This window comes from Centruroides vittatus, unplaced genomic scaffold (assembly GCF_030686945.1).
Source record: "Centruroides vittatus isolate TY-2023 unplaced genomic scaffold, ASM3068694v2 contig_7, whole genome shotgun sequence".
NCBI lineage: Eukaryota > Metazoa > Arthropoda > Arachnida > Scorpiones > Buthidae > Centruroides > Centruroides vittatus.
This window is the reverse complement of record NW_027122442.1, coordinates 752,553-773,990: the sequence shown is the minus strand read 5'-3', so window position 1 is coordinate 773,990 and position 21,438 is coordinate 752,553. Positions and strand designations below refer to the sequence as shown.

General features: G+C 31.0%; 1 protein-coding gene across 1 annotated transcript in view; it reads right to left on the bottom strand.

Moving 5' to 3' along the window:
* Nucleotides 1–21,156, bottom strand: part of CenG1A (Centaurin-gamma-1A) — a 121,128-nt gene extending 99,972 nt beyond the window's left edge. Inside the window, exon 1 of the mRNA XM_067276506.1 lies at nucleotides 20,886–21,156. Within this exon, the coding sequence (XP_067132607.1) occupies nucleotides 20,886–21,063 (178 nt within the window). The 5' untranslated portion in view covers nucleotides 21,064–21,156. The remainder of the gene's footprint in view (nucleotides 1–20,885) is intronic.
* Between the last annotated feature and the right edge of the window lie 282 nt (nucleotides 21,157–21,438).

The following is a 21,438-nucleotide window of genomic DNA, read 5'->3' as shown; positions in this document are numbered from 1 at the left end:
AAGTAAACCTTATGAAAGGCACAAAACAAATTAAAAATTTCAATATTCTAAAATTCATGGGCAAATTTGAGACAATATGCATGCTTACTTGAATAAAAAAATATTGAAAAACAGAGTTTGCACTTAAATTTGTACAGGATTTTCTCAACCTTAAAACTGTTTAGAGCAAAACAGTGTTGTAGAGGTGTCATGTGTACAAGAGATACCTGTACTCAAAAACAGTGTTGTAGAGGTGTCATGTTGTTAAAGCTAAATAATTTCCAGATTATATTGGGCTATATTAATGCTACTATTTGGAATAGAGATAAGAATATAGAGCCCAATATAATCCAATAACCATTTGATTCTAATAATAATTATACAAATATAAACATCTGAAAACCCTATTAACATATTTTAAGTTATATGATAGATATAAAAAGTTTCAAAAATACTATAATTCTCAGGTTTATTCACTAGAATAGTGGCAGAGTATTTGGCTTTATTGTCAAATCAATTATTTGTAATTGTCTTTATTAAAATATTTTCTGATTTGAAATTTTTAAAGATGTTATCAAATGGAAAAAAAAATTCTTTACAGTGGAATTAAAACTGTTTATATAACATTGTAAAAAAGATTTCATTTTATCTTTTATAAAAACTTTAGTGTATTTCTCTTAAACTTCAGTATATCTTATATAGTTAACAGTATCAGTTTTAGATAATTTTCATGCAGTGTCTAAAATCTTAAATTTACTGTTAAATATTAGTTATTAATGTAATAGATGACATAGGATGAAAAATATACTATGAAGAATTTTATATTTTAAAGAAGTAAACGTTGGTTATCTGTTTTTTTCTCTGGCATTGCAAACATGAGAAACAAGAAAGTCTGAAAATACATCACTAAATATACTATTGGCATTGGCAATATTAAAATGGAAGTAGTCACTAGCATCATAAGACATTCTCTTGTTATCAAGTTCTGCTTTCCTGGGTTCCAAAGGACATGATTATTGGGATCAAACTAAAAAAACTGTTGGTTTATAACTGTTAGGTCAATTTGTATACACCACACAGTATTCAAATAAATCAAATGCACAATTTTCCATAAAAATTCCTGTATAATAATAATTGTATCATCTTTATATATTTTAGTAAAATAAAACAAAAGTTTTGTCTTTTATTCATGGTTTATAAAAAAAAAAACTTAATTCTTATTTAATTTCATTCTTTGCAGTAATTTATACTTATTTTTTAATTAACATAAAAAGAGATCAGGGAATGTTTACAAACCATATAGTCCAATATTTTGCAAATTTTGATCCTGTCACTTTCTGATGACTGACAAGTTACCCATATCTCTAAAACCACAGTCTAATAAAGCCAGACTTTCCCAAATACTTTTATTTTAAATACCAAATGAGAGAACAGCAAAAGCTTTTATGCAACTCCCCTGAACAAACACACACAATAAAACAAACATGTAGATCAGTTACAAATGACAATTGTAACAATTTTTAAACAAAGAAACCATTTGGGGAAGGAGATGAAAACCATTAGCCACTGAATTTTGAATTGTTATTGAGTGGCTCTCAGACAAGGACAAGGAGACAAACAGGGAGCTTTCCCTATTTCACTAGAATAATTTGATCATTACAAATAAAACAATCTTATATTATAATCACCTCAGTAACCTTAGTTTTATTCCAGTTTTTATTTGTTTCTCTAAGTAATAAAGCAATTTTATATGAGAAATGACATAAGATTAAATTAACCATTTCAATAAAATATTTAAAACTGATTCAGCAAATATAATACATGAACAAGGTCTATTCAGAAAGTTTATGAATGTTGCAAATAGAAGTTATTTGCATTTACCTAAAAGCTAGTAAGTTTTGTTGTCTTTGAAGTATTCCTCTTCTGAATCATGTACCAAATCCAGCATTTCTTCCATGAAAGGAATGCTTCCTGAAGTGCTTCTTTTGGGATGATGCATTAGCTCTGCTAGTGAATTTTCCTTAGTGGCATCAATGTATTCAAAATGGAGACTCTGAGAGCAGGTTTTAATTTGGGAAACAAAAAAGTCTATTGGGGGTTAGTCCAGTGAATATGGAGTACAAGTGGCATCAAGTTCTTGGTGAAAAACTGTTATCAGCAGTAGTGTATGAGAGGGTACGCAAAGCTATTCTCTCCAAAGAGTGTGTCTTTTCTTCCTCACTGCTTCATGAAGACATTTCATCACCTCCAGATAGTATTCAGGGTGAATGACATCTTCAGAATTGAACAAAACAATGAGAAAAACTTCACATTCAACTGAATTTGTCACACCTTTTTGAGTCTCAGTGAAGATTTCTTCACCCACTGATGACTGATGTTTTGTTTCAATCAAATTTTTGGAGCCCAATATATTAAATTCATGTTGTCCTATATTATTCTTTAAAAGCCTGATGAAGGCCATTTAAAAGAGCTGAAAATGTTTGTGGTAAATAAATTATATGCCGATTTTAAGTGTTTGTACTGTATCATATCATTTTAAGGGAATTTTCTATTTTTCCCCAACAGAACATTGAAATCATATTGAGTCAGTCAAAGTATTGGAAAAATTTATCATCAATACATTCTCTGAGGAGAGACCAATATTCTATGTGAATAGTAATGCTTGTTTTTTTGTTTCACATTTTAGGAGCATCATAACAATGACATTTTTTTACTTTCTCATCATCATCATTTAATAAACTTTAGTCTTTATAGAAATAAACTAGAGTCTTTATTAATAAAACCTACTTAAAGCCTGTTACCGGTGAGCTTCGCTGAAAATCGTTACAAACGTTTTCGAACTATAAAGTTCTTCTTCAGGTAACTGACGACCGTTAATCGAATGCAATTCGAATAAAATCCTAATGGAATACGATTCCGAATTCTATCGCTTGGATCGTTGACGTCATCCAGGCATGCGCTCTTACCGGCTGTGTACTATCTTAAGTTCTTGTTTATGAGTGCTTGCCATGCCGTTGACAGGGCGATTTCGTCCTTATTGTTGATGCAGTTATCTTCCTTGAGATTAGCCTTATATATGCACAGAGCTTCTAGCCATCTAAGATGGTTTACGCATTGAGTTGTGTGTATTATTTTGGCTTGATTGAGAAAAGGTTCTATTTCCGGATCCGAGGCATAGATAGCAAGAGCGGTGGTGGACCTCGCGTGTAAAATATCACTCTCGTGTTCTTTTAGTCTTACTTCCAGGGAGCGCTTCGTGGATCCTACGTAGATTAGACTTCTGTCTGTTCTATGGTCCATAATCGGGATGGAGTATACGCCCGGAAGTCGTTCCTTGTTGGAAATGTCTTTACCGTTCTTTAATATATCCGAAATTGTAGCGCATCTTCTATAGGCTATGCGTATATTCTTTTTCTTAGCTATTGATCTGTATATTGCTTCAAGATATGGATTATATGTGACCGGTATGAAATTAGGTCTAACCTCCTCGTGAAGCTGGTTAGGTTGTGGATCTTGGCTATTGTGTTTGCGGATCAATTTACTTGCAATCCCTTGGTAACCATGTTTCTCGGCTATGTGATGTATACGATTCAGTTCGGCTTGTAAAGAGCTCTGGGATGACGAGTGTGTATAAGCCCTCTTAATTAAAGCGTTAAATGCTGCTGTTTTATATTGCGGCGGGTCGCAGGATCCTGCCGGTATATAGAGATGTTCGGCCTCTGGTTTACGGTAGACCTCTGTGTGGATGGACGTTTGGTCGATTTTGATGTTGATGTCGAGGAAATGCGCTTCCGTAACGTGTGCTTGGTCTATCTCTAGGGTCATGCCATAAGGATTATCATTGAATGCCCCGACAAACTCTGATATGTCTGGTTTCCGTCTCCACAGGATGAGAATATCATCTATGTATCTTTTATATAGTAAGATGTTCGGTGAATACTTCGTGATGATCTTAGATTCCAATTGCCTCACCACCATCTCACATAGATCTCCTGCGATGGGGCTGCCCATCGGGACCCCTCTACCTTGGGCATATGTGACCCCCTTGAATTGGAAAAAGGAGTTATAACATAATAGATGCGCCAATTCTAAAATCTGTTGATGCAGAGAGCTGTCATTTACGATGTTAAAGAGTTTGTCTCTAAGGGCGCAAAATACCGGCGGTAGTTTGATTGACGGGTATAACGACTTAAAGTCCAACACTGTTATGAAGCCGGGAGATGCTGGTAACTTTCCGAGTTTGGATAATAGTTCCGCTGGGTTCGTCAGAGCATATGGGTATCCTTCCAAGTCGTTCGACAGTAGCTTATGTGCGCGTCTCTCCAGTTCAATGGTTGGAGCTCTCGCTTTGTCAATAACGGGTCTTAACTGTTGACCCGGTTTGTGGGTCTTCGCGAAGGCGAAGATCCTAGGACTGTCCGGAGAATCTATTACGATATTCCTTAATCCAAGGCGTTTAGCTAACTTCGTGTTGGAAAATCTTTTGACTTTCGCCTGTAAGCTATCTATGGCATTAATGGGAGCCCTGGTGCATTGAGTGCTGTTAATATGTTCCTCTATACGACTATTGTACGTATCCCGCTTCATGAGAACGAAAGAATGGCTTTTGTCGGCTCTGACTAAGGTGACTTTATTTTGTTGCATCCATCTTTTTGTGCGTTCCACGTTATATTTTATTCGTTTGCTGTCCTGAGGCTGCTTGGAATTTTTAAGTTTGTGTGTGGCTTTCCATCTAAAGTATTCCTTCTCCACCTGCGTTAAACCTGTTATCAGGGATTCTAATTCCGGAATGGTGTTTATTTCTTCTGTAGACGGTGTGGGTGCAAATTTGGGACCCAAGCTCAAGACTTTGTGAGCGTAATCGGGTATCTTCAAGTCGTCCCACACGAGGTACGGGAATGAGGGTTGTCGCGGTTTTCGTGGTGTCTGCAATCGAAAGATCCACTTGAGTTTTCGATTATATCTCTTCTTCAATGAGATCCCGAGCTTTTCTTGTATGGTTACTAGCCGTATGTTTTCCTGGGATAACAAGTAGGGGTTCCGATCAAACAGTGCGTTCTCAATCTTGATCAGCTCTGCGATGTTGGAGTATATTTGCTTCCTCGTTATGCGTATTGCTCGGTTCAAGCACATACTCTGTATTTTTGGCAGCAAAGGTTCACTACCCGGAGGGAGTCGAATTCGGAAAAACGACATAGGTAGTACTTTTTCGTTTTTGCATTCTCTCAGAAAGTCGTATCTGGCTCTTGCCTTAGTTAGGCAAGAGCAGATACGACTTTCGCTTGCTAGATACGAGCAGATACGACTTGTCTATGAGCGTTCGCTTGTAGCTATTAGCCGGCATCGCTAATTAATACGTTGACAACCGCTACTTGGATTAAGGAATATCGTAATAGATTCTCCGGACAGTCCTAGGATCTTCGCCTTCGCGAAGACCCACAAACCGGGTCAACAGTTAAGACCCGTTATTGACAAAGCGAGAGCTCCAACCATTGAACTGGAGAGACGCGCACATAAGCTACTGTCGAACGACTTGGAAGGATACCCATATGCTCTGACGAACCCAGCGGAACTATTATCCAAACTCGGAAAGTTACCAGCATCTCCCGGCTTCATAACAGTGTTGGACTTTAAGTCGTTATACCCGTCAATCAAACTACCGCCGGTATTTTGCGCCCTTAGAGACAAACTCTTTAACATCGTAAATGACAGCTCTCTGCATCAACAGGTTTTAGAATTGGCGCATCTATTATGTTATAACTCCTTTTTCCAATTCAAGGGGGTCACATATGCCCAAGGTAGAGGGGTCCCGATGGGCAGCCCCATCGCAGGAGATCTATGTGAGATGGTGGTGAGGCAATTGGAATCTAAGATCATCACGAAGTATTCACCGAACATCTTACTATATAAAAGATACATAGATGATATTCTCATCCTGTGGAGACGGAAACCAGACATATCAGAGTTTGTCGGGGCATTCAATGATAATCCTTACGGCATGACCCTAGAGATAGACCAAGCACACGTTACGGAAGCGCATTTCCTCGACATCAACATCAAAATCGACCAAACGTCCATCCACACAGAGGTCTACCGTAAACCAGAGGCAGAACATCTCTATATACCGGCAGGATCCTGCGACCCGCCGCAATATAAAACAGCAGCATTTAACGCTTTAATTAAGAGAGCTTATACACACTCGTCATCCCAGAGCTCTTTACAAGCCGAACTGAATCGTATACATCACATAGCCGAGAAACATGGTTACCAAGGGATTGCAAGTAAATTGATCCGCAAACACAATAGCCAAGATCCACAACCTAAACAGCTTCACGAGGAGGTTAGACCTAATCTCATACCGGTCACATATAATCCATATCTTGAAGCAATATACAGATCAATAGCTAAGAAAAAGAATATACGCATAGCCTACAGAAGATGCGCTACAATTTCGGATATATTAAAGAACGGTAAAGACATTTCCAACAAGGAACGACTTCCGGGCGTATACTCCATCCCGATTATGGACCATAGAACAGACAGAGGTCTAATCTACGTAGGATCCACGAAGCGCTCCCTGGAAGTAAGACTAAAAGAACACGAGAGTGATATTTTACACGCGAGGTCAACCACCGCTCTTGCTATCTATGCCTCGGATCCGGAAATAGAACCTTTTCTCAATCAAGCCAAAATAATACACACAACTCAATGCGTAAACCATCTTAGATGGCTGGAAGCTCTGTGCATATATAAGGCTAATCTCAAGGAAGATAACTGCATCAACAATAAGGACGAAATCGCCCTGTCAACGGCATGGCAAGCACTCATAAACAAGAACTTAAGATAGTACACAGCCGGTAAGAGCGCATGCCTGGATGACGTCAACGATCCAAGCGATAGAATTCGGAATCGTATTCCATTAGGATTTTATTCGAATTGCATTCGATTAACGGTCGTCAGTTACCTGAAGAAGAACTTTATAGTTCGAAAACGTTTGTAACGATTTTCAGCGAACCCCACCGGTAACAGGCTTTAAGTAGGTTTTATTAGTTTAATCCGGTGTAGTAGCGGTTGTCACGTAGAGTCTTTATTAAACATAAAGCTTCAAAAAATAAATGGTCAAACATTGGGAAATAGTAGCAGGCTAAAAAGCTGAGGGTTATTGTCTATATAGAAACTGCTCATATCTGGAAGGAATATATGCATGCCTGACAATGTCATTCTCAGAATGTTACTGTTACATATCTGAATGGATAGCATAAATGACCCTAACTCCTTCAATTTTTGTATCATTAATAAACAACCTAGTCAGATTAACTTAAACATTTGATACAAGACTTGATTTTTTTTAGTCTTTAAAATTTCAAGTGAGGCAGTGAACCAAAGAATTTTTTTTCCACTTTTCAATGATTTAGAATAAATTTGTGTGTGCGCTCTAATAGTTGCTTAAAACTTAATTTAGACCATAGTTCATCTATTAGATGCAGATTAAAACATTTTCATTAATACAGCAATACAATTTTTATAAAATACAGGTATCTCTCATATAATATGGTAGTTGCATTCCAAAAAGTGCCATGTTATGCAAATCTATTATATGAAACAAAGGACTAATGCAAAACAGTTATGTTCCAGAGATTAGCAAGGGTATACTATTATTTTTTGTTACTAAGAGAAATGTTTATTAAAGAAATTGATAATTTATTTCCAATTAATAATCCCAATTAAAAGATCTATTAATATTAATTTTAGTTGAACGAGGATGTTTTCTTTTTACAAAGCGTTGTTGATCTTGATCAGAAGTATCAGCAACATTTTATTTTTATCATAAAAAATTTTTTTATGGATGATAAAATAAAAATATATATTACTAATCAAAAATTTGTTCTAGCAGGTTGCACTTGTTCAGCTTTTTCTAGACCAAGTGACTTTTTTCTAGACTATTTGAATACTGAATTGTTTGAGTATCAAAATACTGTTGTATTTCATTCACTGGGCTACACCAATGAGTGCAGCCCATAACCAACTTCAAATGTTGTATTTCATTCGTCATTTTTACAAATGAAGTAATTTCATAGGTTACCTACAGTTAAAAAAAAATTTAATAACACTTACTTAAAAATGTTTAAATAAATGTTACTAAATATGAAGATTAATCTATAAAAACAAAATACAGTGATAGTCTTAAGGGCTAAAGTCTAAAAGCAACAACAATGACACCTGGTTGATAGGAAAGTTAGGGGAAGGAATACAAAAATTGCACTATCAGTTTCCATTAAAGTAAACCTTATGAAAGGCACAAAACAAATTGAAAATTTCAATATTCTAAAATCTATGGGCAAATTTGAGACAACATGCATGCTTACTTGAATAAAAAAAATATATCGGATAACAAAGTTTACACTTAAAAATTGTGAAATTTGGTACAGAGGATTTCCAAAACTATGTTAGAGCAAAACAGTGTTGAAGTACTTGTTGTATGAGGGATACCTATATCAGAAAGTAGCGAGGTTGCAGTCAAAGTTTTCATCTCTAAAATGTGAACGTCAAATGTCGCTTACAAGATAGCAGCACTCAACATTCGATGTTTTAGGAGATGAAAACTTCAGCCACAACCTCGCTATTGATAATCATTTTTTTAAAAAATAAAATGAACATAACACACATTCAAGAATTCCTAACCACTAAATAATAAATATTCCACAACAGATAAATAAATTTTATGAATTTTAAAAAACAAAATTGTTTCAAATGGAAAATATAGTCATGAGTTGTTAACTCAGCCTTTCCATAGTTCTTTTCCAAATTCTACAATAAAAGTAGGGATGTTAGGTTCAACATGTGGTACAAAAACAGGACAAAATTCCAATGACGTTACCCATGGAAGAATTGTTTGTTACATTGTCTTAGATAGGAAATCTATGTATTTTATTTAGTTTGGTGCATTATTTATATAGGATCTATTTTAATTTATTAATGAGTCCATAAAGTAGATTGGCTTAGTATAAATTTATATTAAGGTTTATACTAAGATTTACACTAAGCCAATTCACTTTATATTCTGGCAAGTTCATGTGACTATTCTGGCTAAAAGTTGTTGGCTTTCAAAGCAGTAATTAAAAGAGCATATTCTCACTGCATAAAGGATGAAGAACTTTGATATCACAAATAGAAAACATACTTGAATATAAGAACTCCATTTGCCACCTTATACAAGCCTATTGACTTGTATAAGATGGCACCAAACAAGTCTGTCCTAAGAGCTTTGTTAAGTTCACTTATTCAGCTAGAATGGCTTCAATACAGTTAGTAGCATCATATGACCCTGTGTTAGTTTATAAATGTAATTTCGCTGTCTACAGATAGTTAAGAATTGGCAGCAACAAATTCTCAGATGAACATAGATCCGAGGTTTACATTACAGTAGCTAAGAGTAATATCATGGAGAATAAAATGGCATACATGGAATACACCAGCAAGAATTTTACATAGCAGTTGTATGATCATCAAGATACACTAGCCAAGTGTTTGTCAAACTTTTTGCTAGTGCAACTCTAAGTATTTGTTTGTAATGGTTCTGTGACCCAAATGTTTACAGAAATATTTTTTTTTAAATCTGGTAAACTGGTGTCACTTTATATTATATAAACAAAATAAAATTATGCATTATTGATAATAAGTTCTACCTGTGAAATGTAATATCAAATACATTTCTATTAAGAGCAGTTTAGGCCAATTTCAATTTGTAACAAATAATTTCAATCTCAGTTTTTATTATTGATATGTAACTATTAAAAAATTTCAGACTGACAATTGTAAATAAAACAAACTGTTTCAAAATTATTCAGGAGCCTATTTTACTTTTAAAAAAACTTGTAATATTTTTCAAACTTAAAGAATCCTTTTTTAAAATGTACTTTTCAAATTGTAAAATTATTGTCAATTTCATTTTTTATGTAAATAAAAAAATTCTTTAAAAATTATTTATTGACCCACTAATAAAGAAATGATGAATTTTAGTGCAATTTATTATGTATGACAGCAGCATGCAGTTACAATTTTCAAAAGGAATCAGATGTGAGAACACCAATTTTTCATATAACAATTATTATTTAATCACCCAGAAAAATGCATTTTATTTGCATATTTATTTCCTGGCTCTGTTATATATAACAGAGGAAAAGTATGGCAATTGGTCAAAAAATGACCCATAAGATTTTTATATTTTCGGACTCAGGGAACCTTAAAACATCAAGAAATGCAAAAATAAAATCAGGGTTTTTTCTGTATGTATAGATAGTACTGTCCGGAAAAAGGCATTATTTTGTTCACCTTCTTTGAAGCTTAATAACATCAGTGCTTTTAGTCAAAAACAAAACTTCTAAAATTTTGATGGTTAAAGGTCAAGGGAGTGGAAGGTAAAGGGGGAGTCATGTGTCAAGTAGGTTGAACTTAATGACGATTTTACTCATTATTAGCATTTACAATTTATTATAATTTTGAATGTAGGGATAGGTTTTAGCTTTTTGCCATTTTATAACTATTAAAAATAAAAAATTTTTTAAATACAATATCATAACAGATGGTGTCACATGCAGTTTTAAATGTTGCCAGGAAAGTTCGGCAACCCTTTGCTGGACTTTTTTCTTGGAAAGTTAACACTTCAAATGACATTTCAAGCAAGCGATCCAGAATACAGCATGGAAATCATTGATTGTCTCACTCTGCTGTGACACTCACTTAGATCAGCTGCATCATTCACAGATTCAAACTACATTGTGTTTTCCTGCAAAGGACCTGCTTCTCCTAACGAGTCCCCTTCAATGTTGAACTCAAATACTATACATATCACATACTATCTTTTAAGTAGATTCACACTTTGGATAAAAACTTTGTTATTTTATAATAATCACACTAATGCAATGTTGTTTTCAATAAGCACAGGAAGCTAAAAATTTCTTATTACAGAATGCCTGGATGTACATAAAACAACAGCATGACAGAAGCACATGTCTGCAACTAGTCCTGTCAATGAGTTGACTAAAGGAGCCCTGAGCATTGTTCAGGTTGGCTCATGGAAGAGTTCAACTCAGCATAGAGGAGGGGAGGCCAAATGAGAAAAAAGTATATATTTCAACTGAAAAGTTTCAAATATAAATGCATTAAAAATAATATTTAGATGGCATTCCAAGGAATTTAGGAGACTAATCCCCCGAGTCCATAACAAGGGGAAAAGTTGTTAAGAATCTTCAATACTCAATAAATGCATCTGTTGTTCCTAGTTCTTAGAATATATTTTAGTAGTATGAGTATTACAAGTATTTCTGCAGAAGGTAGTATCATTTTGCAACTCATTAAAATTCTAATGCAACCCAATATTGGGTTGCAATCCATACTTTGAGAAATACTGCACTATCCTGTTGTTTCACCAAAGCCAAAAATATGGAGATTTTATAGAATGATGTTGAAATAATCAAGGACATCAGGTTCCCTACATATGTGGTAATTGCTGAAAAACTGAAATATACAGGCAGAAACTAAAAGAACTGTGTTTGAAGCAAAAGGATGGTGAGCAACAACCCATGGCATAAAAGTTTGTTATATATAAATTGCACTTTCCTAAAGCTGGAACTTACATCCAAGTCAACCTAGGTACTTTTCCAGCAGTGAAGTATATGATTTACAAACATTTTCGACTACATTCACAAGTCTGCTTCAGGTCTAACTAGAACTTATTTTTCGAAAATGGAATGCATCAATACATTTTAGAACATTGAGACATTCCATTATTGAAAAATAAATTCCAGTTAGACCTGAATGTAGTCAAAAACATTTGTAAATCATTTACTTTATTGCTGAAAAATTAAGTTCAATATTAGTTGAATGTAAATTTTTTTATATTTAACTTCTGGAAATGTTCACTGTTTTAAGATCATAAAGTCTCACAAAAATGACCTTGAAGTAATAGCAAAAAATTTAGTAACTATAATGTTTTTGGACGTTTTTAACATCCTTCTTCCAGTAGAATACGAAATGAAATGCCAATTCAAATTTAACATCTGAATGTTAAGACATCACAAAACGAACAAAAGTTTGAAAATACTCAAAAATACAAAGATCATCGCATATAAATAAAATGTAAATAAAATAAATAAATACATAAAAAAAAGTGAGTTTATTTATATTTGCAAGACAGCTCTGATTTTGTCTTAAGATGTTTGAGCCTTATATTTATGCTATATTTTTAATTATGGTTAATAATCTGTTTTATAATGTTTTACGTTAGGTATATAAAACATTTTGTGTAAAATACGTAAGTGTTTTACATTATGTAGATTTAATTTTATTTATTTATGACATTTATTTGTGGCTTTTTGTAATTAAACTCTATTAATATTTCAAGTACAAAATTCAAAAATCTATTTGTTTTTGTTTGAATTTCAAGTTTAAAAATGCATAAAGTGATCATTTAAACAGATTAACTTTTCCAAGTGCCATTTATTTTATTCAAAAATATTCTGTATACAGAAACTGAATTTCTAAAGTTAAATAATGTTAGAACTAAATGAAATTATCTTAAATGCCCATTTACAGTAAGTGGAAAATTGCAATTTGCAATAAGCAATCTTAAAAAATATTTCAAAAACTAATAATTCTGATTTTAAAATATTTAAAACGAAGTAAAAGTCAAATTACAGCTGTGGCAACTTCGTCATATAATTTTTTAAATGATAACATTTATTTTTATAATAAGTTTACCTGTTGACAGTTATGAAAAATTAAATAAAATTGCCTTTTTGAAGTGATATTCAAATCATTCAATTACAAATTTCGTTTACAGTAGGTGCTAACTTACTTGAAATACATAGAAAATTATTCTTCAATAGCCTGAAAATAATACTAAAGTACTACATTGATATTTTCTGTTAAAATCATAAAAATTATTTTGCATGTCTAATTAAATATATACAGATATATATTAAAATATTATTATATTATTGGCATTAGCAATAATTATTACTATCAAATTATTTTTATATTACAGAAATTTACTATTTAAATTTAAAAAATTTTTTTATAACTCAAATATCCACTTGACAATCAACTTCATCTACCACATTCCAAATTTCAAAATAACACAACTATAACACTTTTAATGAGGTCATAAGAAGAGATGTTCTCCTTGATTATTAATAGATATTCTGCACAAAATGAATCTTATAAAACTTTGAAATTAACAGCACAAACTGAAAATTAGATAATTCAAAAAAATCTGATTAAACTGTAATTAATTAGAAAATTCTCTACAATCTCTTCTTACTCAATATGTATAAAATGGAGAGAAAACAAAGATTCTAATATATCATCAGGTACAAACGGTAATAAGCTAATACACAGTACATATATAGAATAGAGCATATTCTAAAAAGTATCTATGTTGAAATTTAATCTCTGGATAGGAGATAAATTTCAACATATATATATAGTAAAGGCTATTGTAAATGTAAAATAACTTATATAAATGGACAATATCTATTTATTTTGTTCATAAAAAAAGGTACATTTTGTTTATAATTTAACAGAATTAATTATTAAAGATTATCAAATTATTTAAATTAAGAGAAAAATTATTTTCGAAAAATATTTTATAAGCTCAAATACTTCTAAAAATTCTAATACTACTATCGTCATTTTCTTATATAAATATATTATTTTTTTTGTTTTCTTACTTTGGAGAATTGACTCATTTAAGAATTTTATTTTATTTATAAAAATTTTGTATTTTTACAATTAAATTTGACCTTAAAATACACAAAACAAAAAAATTAAACATTTATTTACTTTTTACTATCTTTAAGACAATTTTTTATCTTCAAAAACTAATTTCAATTCAATTCTTTATTATATGAACCTTACTTACAAGGGGGTTAAAGTATTACATAAAAACTGTAATAAGTACAATTTAACAAATCAATATAACAACTTAGTATTTTAAACAAATGTATTCTTTTTAACGGAATGCCAATGTTCCGTTTTGCAAGTTAAACCTGAGGATGGCCTGTTGAGTAGGCCGAAAAACGTTAGTTTTTTCAATAAAACTATCTCGGCAACACAAAAGGTGTAGTGTGGTGAATTAAATTAATTATTTGCTGAGCACGTATCTGTTTTATGTTAATATGTATAAAAATTATTGTGTAATACTACGAAAATTGGAAATTAGCAAAATTTCACAAATTAATTAAATAGCTTAGTACAGGATAACAAAATAAAACACACTAAAATAATCATTTTGTGAAAAATGCAATAAATTAATTATATCTCTCCAAGATTTAAAACTTGTCAAATACTTTTTCTTATTTGTTTCAAATTTGATACAGTGAAAGAACACCTTCCCAAGCTTCATATGTTTGCAAACTACAGTTAATAATAGACCCTGAAAGAATTTGCATTATTAGTCTAGTGTTTTACATCATAATATAATTTTGATAACATCTCAGCTATAGAATTAATTGTTTTGCATGATAATTTTGTCCATAGACAAATAATTCTCACACACATAATTTGTTTTAAAAATACAATATTAATTGAAAATGTTTGTTCTTTTCCAAATAAAGACCAATCATCTTGTATGCTCCGCTTGCAACACACTATTATAATTAATTTTGATAACTTTCGATCAAATGAGGATCTTGAGACAACCATAGAAATGACAAACCGTGATGATTAACAGATTTTTCAATGCCAATGTCCAGTTATGTTTAATGATGGATAATTATACATATAATTTATACAGTTTGTTATATTCTAACATAACTGTTTTCTTGTAGTTTCAACAGTCTAATCCAAAAAGAAACTATTGCTTTTATTATTAAAACCAACATTTTAGAAACCCCAAACTCCAATCGCCACTCATACGCTAGATATTTTATGGTATAACATTAAAAATTCTTCAAAGATATAAGGCAAGAACAATTTCCATTTATCATGATAAGTAATTGCCCGTACAGAAGCAGCATATAGTAGTACAGATGAAATCATTGACTGAAATAATTTTATATAAATATGAGCAGAAATTAATTTTAGCTTTTGAAAGAATAGGCCACATAGAACCCAGTGCCATTTTAGCCTTACGAATACTATAACTTTTGCCTGTGAAAACAGTCCAGAAGACGAAAATAATACTCCCAGGTATACATAATTCGAAACGACTTGTATAGGCTGATTATTAAAAAAATCATCTTCTGGGTGATAGTCTACCACCCTTCTTAAACAGCACACTTTTGTTTTTAAACCTTTATAGTTAATCTATAGTCACAACAGAATTCCTCTAGATTTGTGATTTTCTTTTGTAACATTTGTGGAGTATCAGCAAGGATTATAGTGTCGTCATTATACCTTAGTACATGTAACTCAACTTGATCAGAAGTGAAATTCCAGGTAAGTCAGATTTAACAAGTTGCACTATCAAACCATTAACATATAAATTAAAAAGCAGTGCACTCAGAATCTCACCCTGCAACACTCCAATGTCAATACCAAATGAGTCAGTTGTTTGGCTAAAATCTACTCTTGCAGTAGCTTTGGAGTATATGTTAATTATAAGGCCAAAAAACTGCTTATTTATACCCATTCTTTCTAATAGAGACCATAAAACTATATGATTAATGGTATCAAAAACAGATTGAAAGTCTACAAAAACAACAAAGTTTTACTCTCTTTTTTGTAATTTCAATTGCACCAATGCATTTAATACAAATATTTGATCCTGGCAAGATCAACACAGGTTGAACACCTGCTTGCTCCTGACACAAAATATCATATTTAATAATCCAATCTTCTAATCTTTTATTTAATAAAGATGTAAATAGTTTTCCAATTACAAGAACCAAAGATATAAGCCGATACTTTTTGGGATCATAAACATCACCTTTTTTTATATATTGGAATAATCAGAGATTCAATCCATTTTTCCAGGAAAGTAAAATTTCTTTTAATAGAGTTAAAAACTTCCAATGTTGTAAGAAGAAAATTTTCTGAGGAAAACACCACTTTAAATATTCTGTTCTAATAAAATCAATTCCAGGTGAAGTACCAAATTTAAAATGATAAATAGCTCCTTTTAGCTCCTCCAGTGTAAAATATGTAAAACGTTCAGTTTCTATCAGAAATACATATCCATTGACAATTGTTCATTAATAAGTAAAGAATGTTCTTTAGAGAATTTAGTAGCATAATAATTGAACCATCTTTTCAAAAGGAATTCTTGAATTACCCAATGAACTTTTACATTTAAAACTATTAATTATTTGCCAAAATATTTTAGAGTTACTGCATGTCACTATTCTGCAGTTTAACTTCCAAAAATAAGACTGTTTTTCTTTTGACATAATCATTTATATTCTTTTAAATAATTTTTATATGAAACATAACATTCATCCATATTTAATTTTTTGCTTTCTTAAACAATTTCCATAGATTTTTTTCTTGTGGAGTAACACTTATCATACCATGCATTTGTGTGCACCTTTTAGAAGTTACAGATTTAATGTCATAAATTATATCTAGAGATATTGTCACCTTAGCTATATATTCCACCAGATTGTTGAATGTGAGGTTTCCTCCATATTCATCTAACAAAACTTTATCCAATTTAACAGCAAATGAAGATTTAAATTCATCCTTCCATATTGCACATTTATCAACCTATTGTCTATTAGGAAACTCGACGTTATCAAAGGGATCACTGAAAGAAAAACATGTGAGTGATCAGAACCTACCTCTGATATAGCACATTCTTTATAATATTGTAAATGATCTATTTCTTGTGACACTATGAAAAATCAATTACACTGCCTTCCTTAGTTGCATGGTAAGTAAAGTCACTTTCTTTATCTCCTGGCAGTAGACCATTTAAACACACAAGACTATTATTCACACAAAAATGATAGAGAAGTTTCCCTCTATTATTAACAATAGAATCCTTCAAAATTCTCAAGGCAATTTGTCAATCGCTGGTAAAAAATAAATAATTGGGGTGTCCCATTCTAGCATTAAAATCTGTGCATAAAATTAAGTTAGTTCCACATTGCAAGTAGTTTTCTATAAGTAACAAAATATTCTTGAAATCATCATCATCATTATTATTAGGCAGAATATATGACACTATTAGCTGGATAGTGGTTAAGTCTTCAGTATCAAGCTGCAAAACCAGCACAAATTGTGACTGAAATATCAGTTTAACTTCAGAGACTGCATCTACTTTAAGACCAACAATCTGCCATTGGGTTTTCCAGGACACTCACAGCTATACACTACCTGATAATCAATTTTATAATTAGAAAACATTGAATCAATTGCAAGAAATGAATGCAATGTTTCTACCAGACAGAACACATCCATTCTGTATATCAGATTCCAGAAGTTATAGCAATGTATTATTACTAAACCTGCGATATTATTAAATAAAAGCTTTATATTATCATTATCATCCAAGTACAGAACTTTATATTCGTCATCCTTATCCTTTTTCTCATCATACTGTTTATCATTGTAAACTATATTGCTAAAAAAGATTGTTCTCCATCTGACTGGATAGTTTCACCTTTGTAATTACATGCAAATGTCTTATTGTCTATGATTAATCTGTTATATCGTAATTTAACATTCCTAACTCCTTTTGAATGCATATCTTTACTGTATAGCCTTAATTTGTTTCCGATAGTTCTTGTATTTGTCGAATAGTCATCAGTAATAAATATATTTAAGTTATCAATAAATAGTTTGAGCTTTAAATATGCTGTCCATTTTATCACTTTCCTCTATACCTGAAATTACGATATTATTTCTTCTTTCCTTATCTTCTAACCTCATTAACTTTTCATGCAAATTTCATTCACCGAAATTGATACAATATGTATTGCATCAATTTCAGTAATTGATTTATCACTTAACGTTTTTCTCTATCAGTTTCAAGGACAGTGTCTGGATTCAAGATCTACCAAAACAATGTCTATATTTTCAATGCTTGCATTCTATCTAAATGCTCTGAAAGAATTTGTAATTTACTATTTGAAGAAGGTTTGTAATTTCAACAGTCAAATTCCTTCTTGAACGTTAATCTCCTTTTCGCCACTTATATAAGACAAGATCAGCTGTTTCATTGACTCACCTGAGACATTCTCTTTGCTTCCAATTTGTTTTCTTACATTTCGTGGAGATCTGTCTTAAGATAATGGCAAAAAAGTTTTCCTTTTCTGAGATGGAAATTGTCATTTTCCAAGAAAAAGACAAAAATAAGTCAAATCACAAGATAGCAAAAAATTCATGCCAACAGCTATGACAGCTCCCCTATCAAAAACTAATTTTAAAAAAAGTTTAATTTGCATGCTTAAGGATAAAGGACACTTCGTCCTCAAATAAAATCTAAAGTGAAAATATCAAAATAAGTTTACACTATAATTATAATCAGTTTCAATGTATTATTTGAGAAAAACTTTTATTATTTTCAAAAGTTGAATTATATACAAAAAATGCTTTTATAATAGTAATAAGCAAATTTGTAATAATCTTTACATTAAAACAATAAAATCAACAACAAAAGTATTTTGACATTATACAATAGTCTTTCTTAGGTGTTGTTATATAATTTTATTCCATACATCATAAATAATAAACTCATGAGGAAAACTTGCATATAGCATTTAAAATTACAACATATTATTAATAAAATAAAATGAATTATTTGTAATTACCTCAAACTGCTTTCTAACATGACTAATGCAGAAAAGTTTATGTTTATGTCTTTTTATTTTCATATTATTTATATATTTATTTTAGTAATATTTAATGTAAAAGTAGGTTCTAACAGCTAATACAAAAATTATAAAATACATAGATCTAACAAAAGCAATTCTGCTATTTTTTTTATTAAATTTCATCTAGACAAACTATTGCTTCAAAGCAAATTTTGGCATATCATTGCATGTTGCATGTCTATAAAAAGTTAATAATAAATAAAATTAATTCTGCAAAACACAAGTTGTTAGAATAAAAAACACATTTTGGAATAATTATGCTAATTATATGACACAGTTCTAGTTTACTCAACTATTCTGTATTGTCCACCATGTACTAAAATCTATTTTATTACAAAGATTTCTAATTTTTTAATAAAATCATTGTTATTATTATTATTATTATTATAAGGTTAAGAAATTTTTTATTAAATATATTCATCAATATTACAAAGACAATTATTAAGATAAGTAAATTGTTTCATATTTATATACATATCACTTGACAAATAATTTCTACAGAGAAAGTATATTAAACTACTTTAAATATTGAAATTTGACATCAAATTTTTCCTATTATTTGTATATAATAGAAAAAAAATACTGTATATAAAGAAATATATATTGCATATTTCTTATATTAAATTAATATATACTTATATACTTCAAAATTTAAAAAGAAACCTATTAAATCTCTATTGGTAAAAAATACAGTACAAAGTAAACAGAACAATATTAATCATAAATTAACAGACATGTGTTTATCTATAATATAAAGGATTACAATTCCATTAAAACAGAATGAAGTTATTGGTAATAGAATGTAAAAGAAAAATTTAATTTGAAAAGCTTTAGGTATGAAAAAACACACATAAATTAAAGTAATAAAAGAAATGAAATAATCCATTTAACAAATGTACAAAGATAAAATTTTGTTCACACATACAGCACTTAACAAAAATTAAAATTTTAATAAAAACAAATCCTTTGACTATTTATTTACAGTATCTAAAATAGAATATTTCTTTTGTAGATTTTAAGATTCTGAAATAAAATAAGCCCGCTTATATAAGTAATTAAATTATAAAATTTATATATCACACTAACCTTATAAACCTTTACGGAATTTTTAACGTATCGCAAACGTTTTCAGTTCACCCTAGGACCCTACCCTAGGACCTTCTCTACCCGAAGAAGGTCCTAGGGTAGACCGAAAACGTTTGCAATACATTATAAATTCTGCAAAGCTTTATTTATAAGGTTAGTGTAAAATATATTTGTCAACACTTTGTTTGAGATAGATTTTATATATATATTTTTTTTAATATCTCTGAGGGAGGTTAAATTTACAAAATTCAGTCATTTTTATACATAGATACTGTATATCAAAACTGACAATTGATAAATTTTCCACCGTTACCTGAATAAAATATTGTATTTTTAAATATCTCTTATGTAAAATCATGCACAATTATATCACAAGTAGATAAAATTCTATTCTGTATCAAAATGTCAATGTATAAGATTGCAACAATGTGGATTTAGGTAGCACATCAGGAAGTACTCTCAATTCACCCCAAGGCAATATCAAAAACTAGTGAAGGATGGGCTCAATGTATTCTTTCAATGGCCTCTACAAGGTTGCCTCTGAACTAAAGAATATCTTGCCCTCAGTTTTCTTTCCTTTATCATCTACAACACATCCTACCTTTGGGCAATAGTTGACAACCAGCAACATAGCATAGCATTTAAATCCTTTCAAGTATTTCTACGTAACACAAGAGAATTTAATCACTTCTTTCTCCATAATTTAAATAATATATTAATTCTAACCTATCTACTTTGAACGTGATCAATTGTAAATGACACGAAACATGGCTAAATGATATGAAAAAAATTTTTTTTTTGTGCGCGCTTAAATGACATTCTCACGGTTAAGACGAGTAAGTTCAGGGGGTGAAAAAACTGCCGAATAATCCCTTAATAAGCTTAAATTTCGAACTATACAAAAGAATTAAGTCATTTATAATGTATATTAAGGAGAAAGCGTATAATTAATGTCATTTTGAACCGGTATGGTGGACGAAAACCCCTGCAAAGAAGTGGACTCACCTTCAATGCAGACGACGTGTTCTCGTATTTGTTGAGCTAACAGCGGATCTGGTATTAATTCCAATAGATCGTATATTGCATATATACTAGGATGAACACTCTCGAAACGTTGTATCTCTTGACGAATAGCTAACGAATTACTATAATACGGTTGTTGTACGTGACACTTGTTACTCATGTCGACCAAATTCTAAGGGCAAATCATCTCCGAACAAAAACAAGACATCGCTAGACCGAATCTTTCAATGTCTGAAACAGGAATGAACGGAGCATGCGCTAGGGCGTATGACGAATCTTATCAATATACGCATGCGCGTAAAAAACAAACGATTTTTTTCCCCCATTTTATTTTATACTGTTTTTTTAAATTACAGTATTATTATTATTTTTTTTAAATTCGATTACGATAACTTAAATGTTTTAAATGTCTTATATATGTATACATTAAAAAATTTAATAGTCGAATTACAATTTAATTAGTCTATCGTTACAGAAAAATAATTATTAAATCACGTAATACGAACTAAAGACCGAACGCCATTACTATAATTAT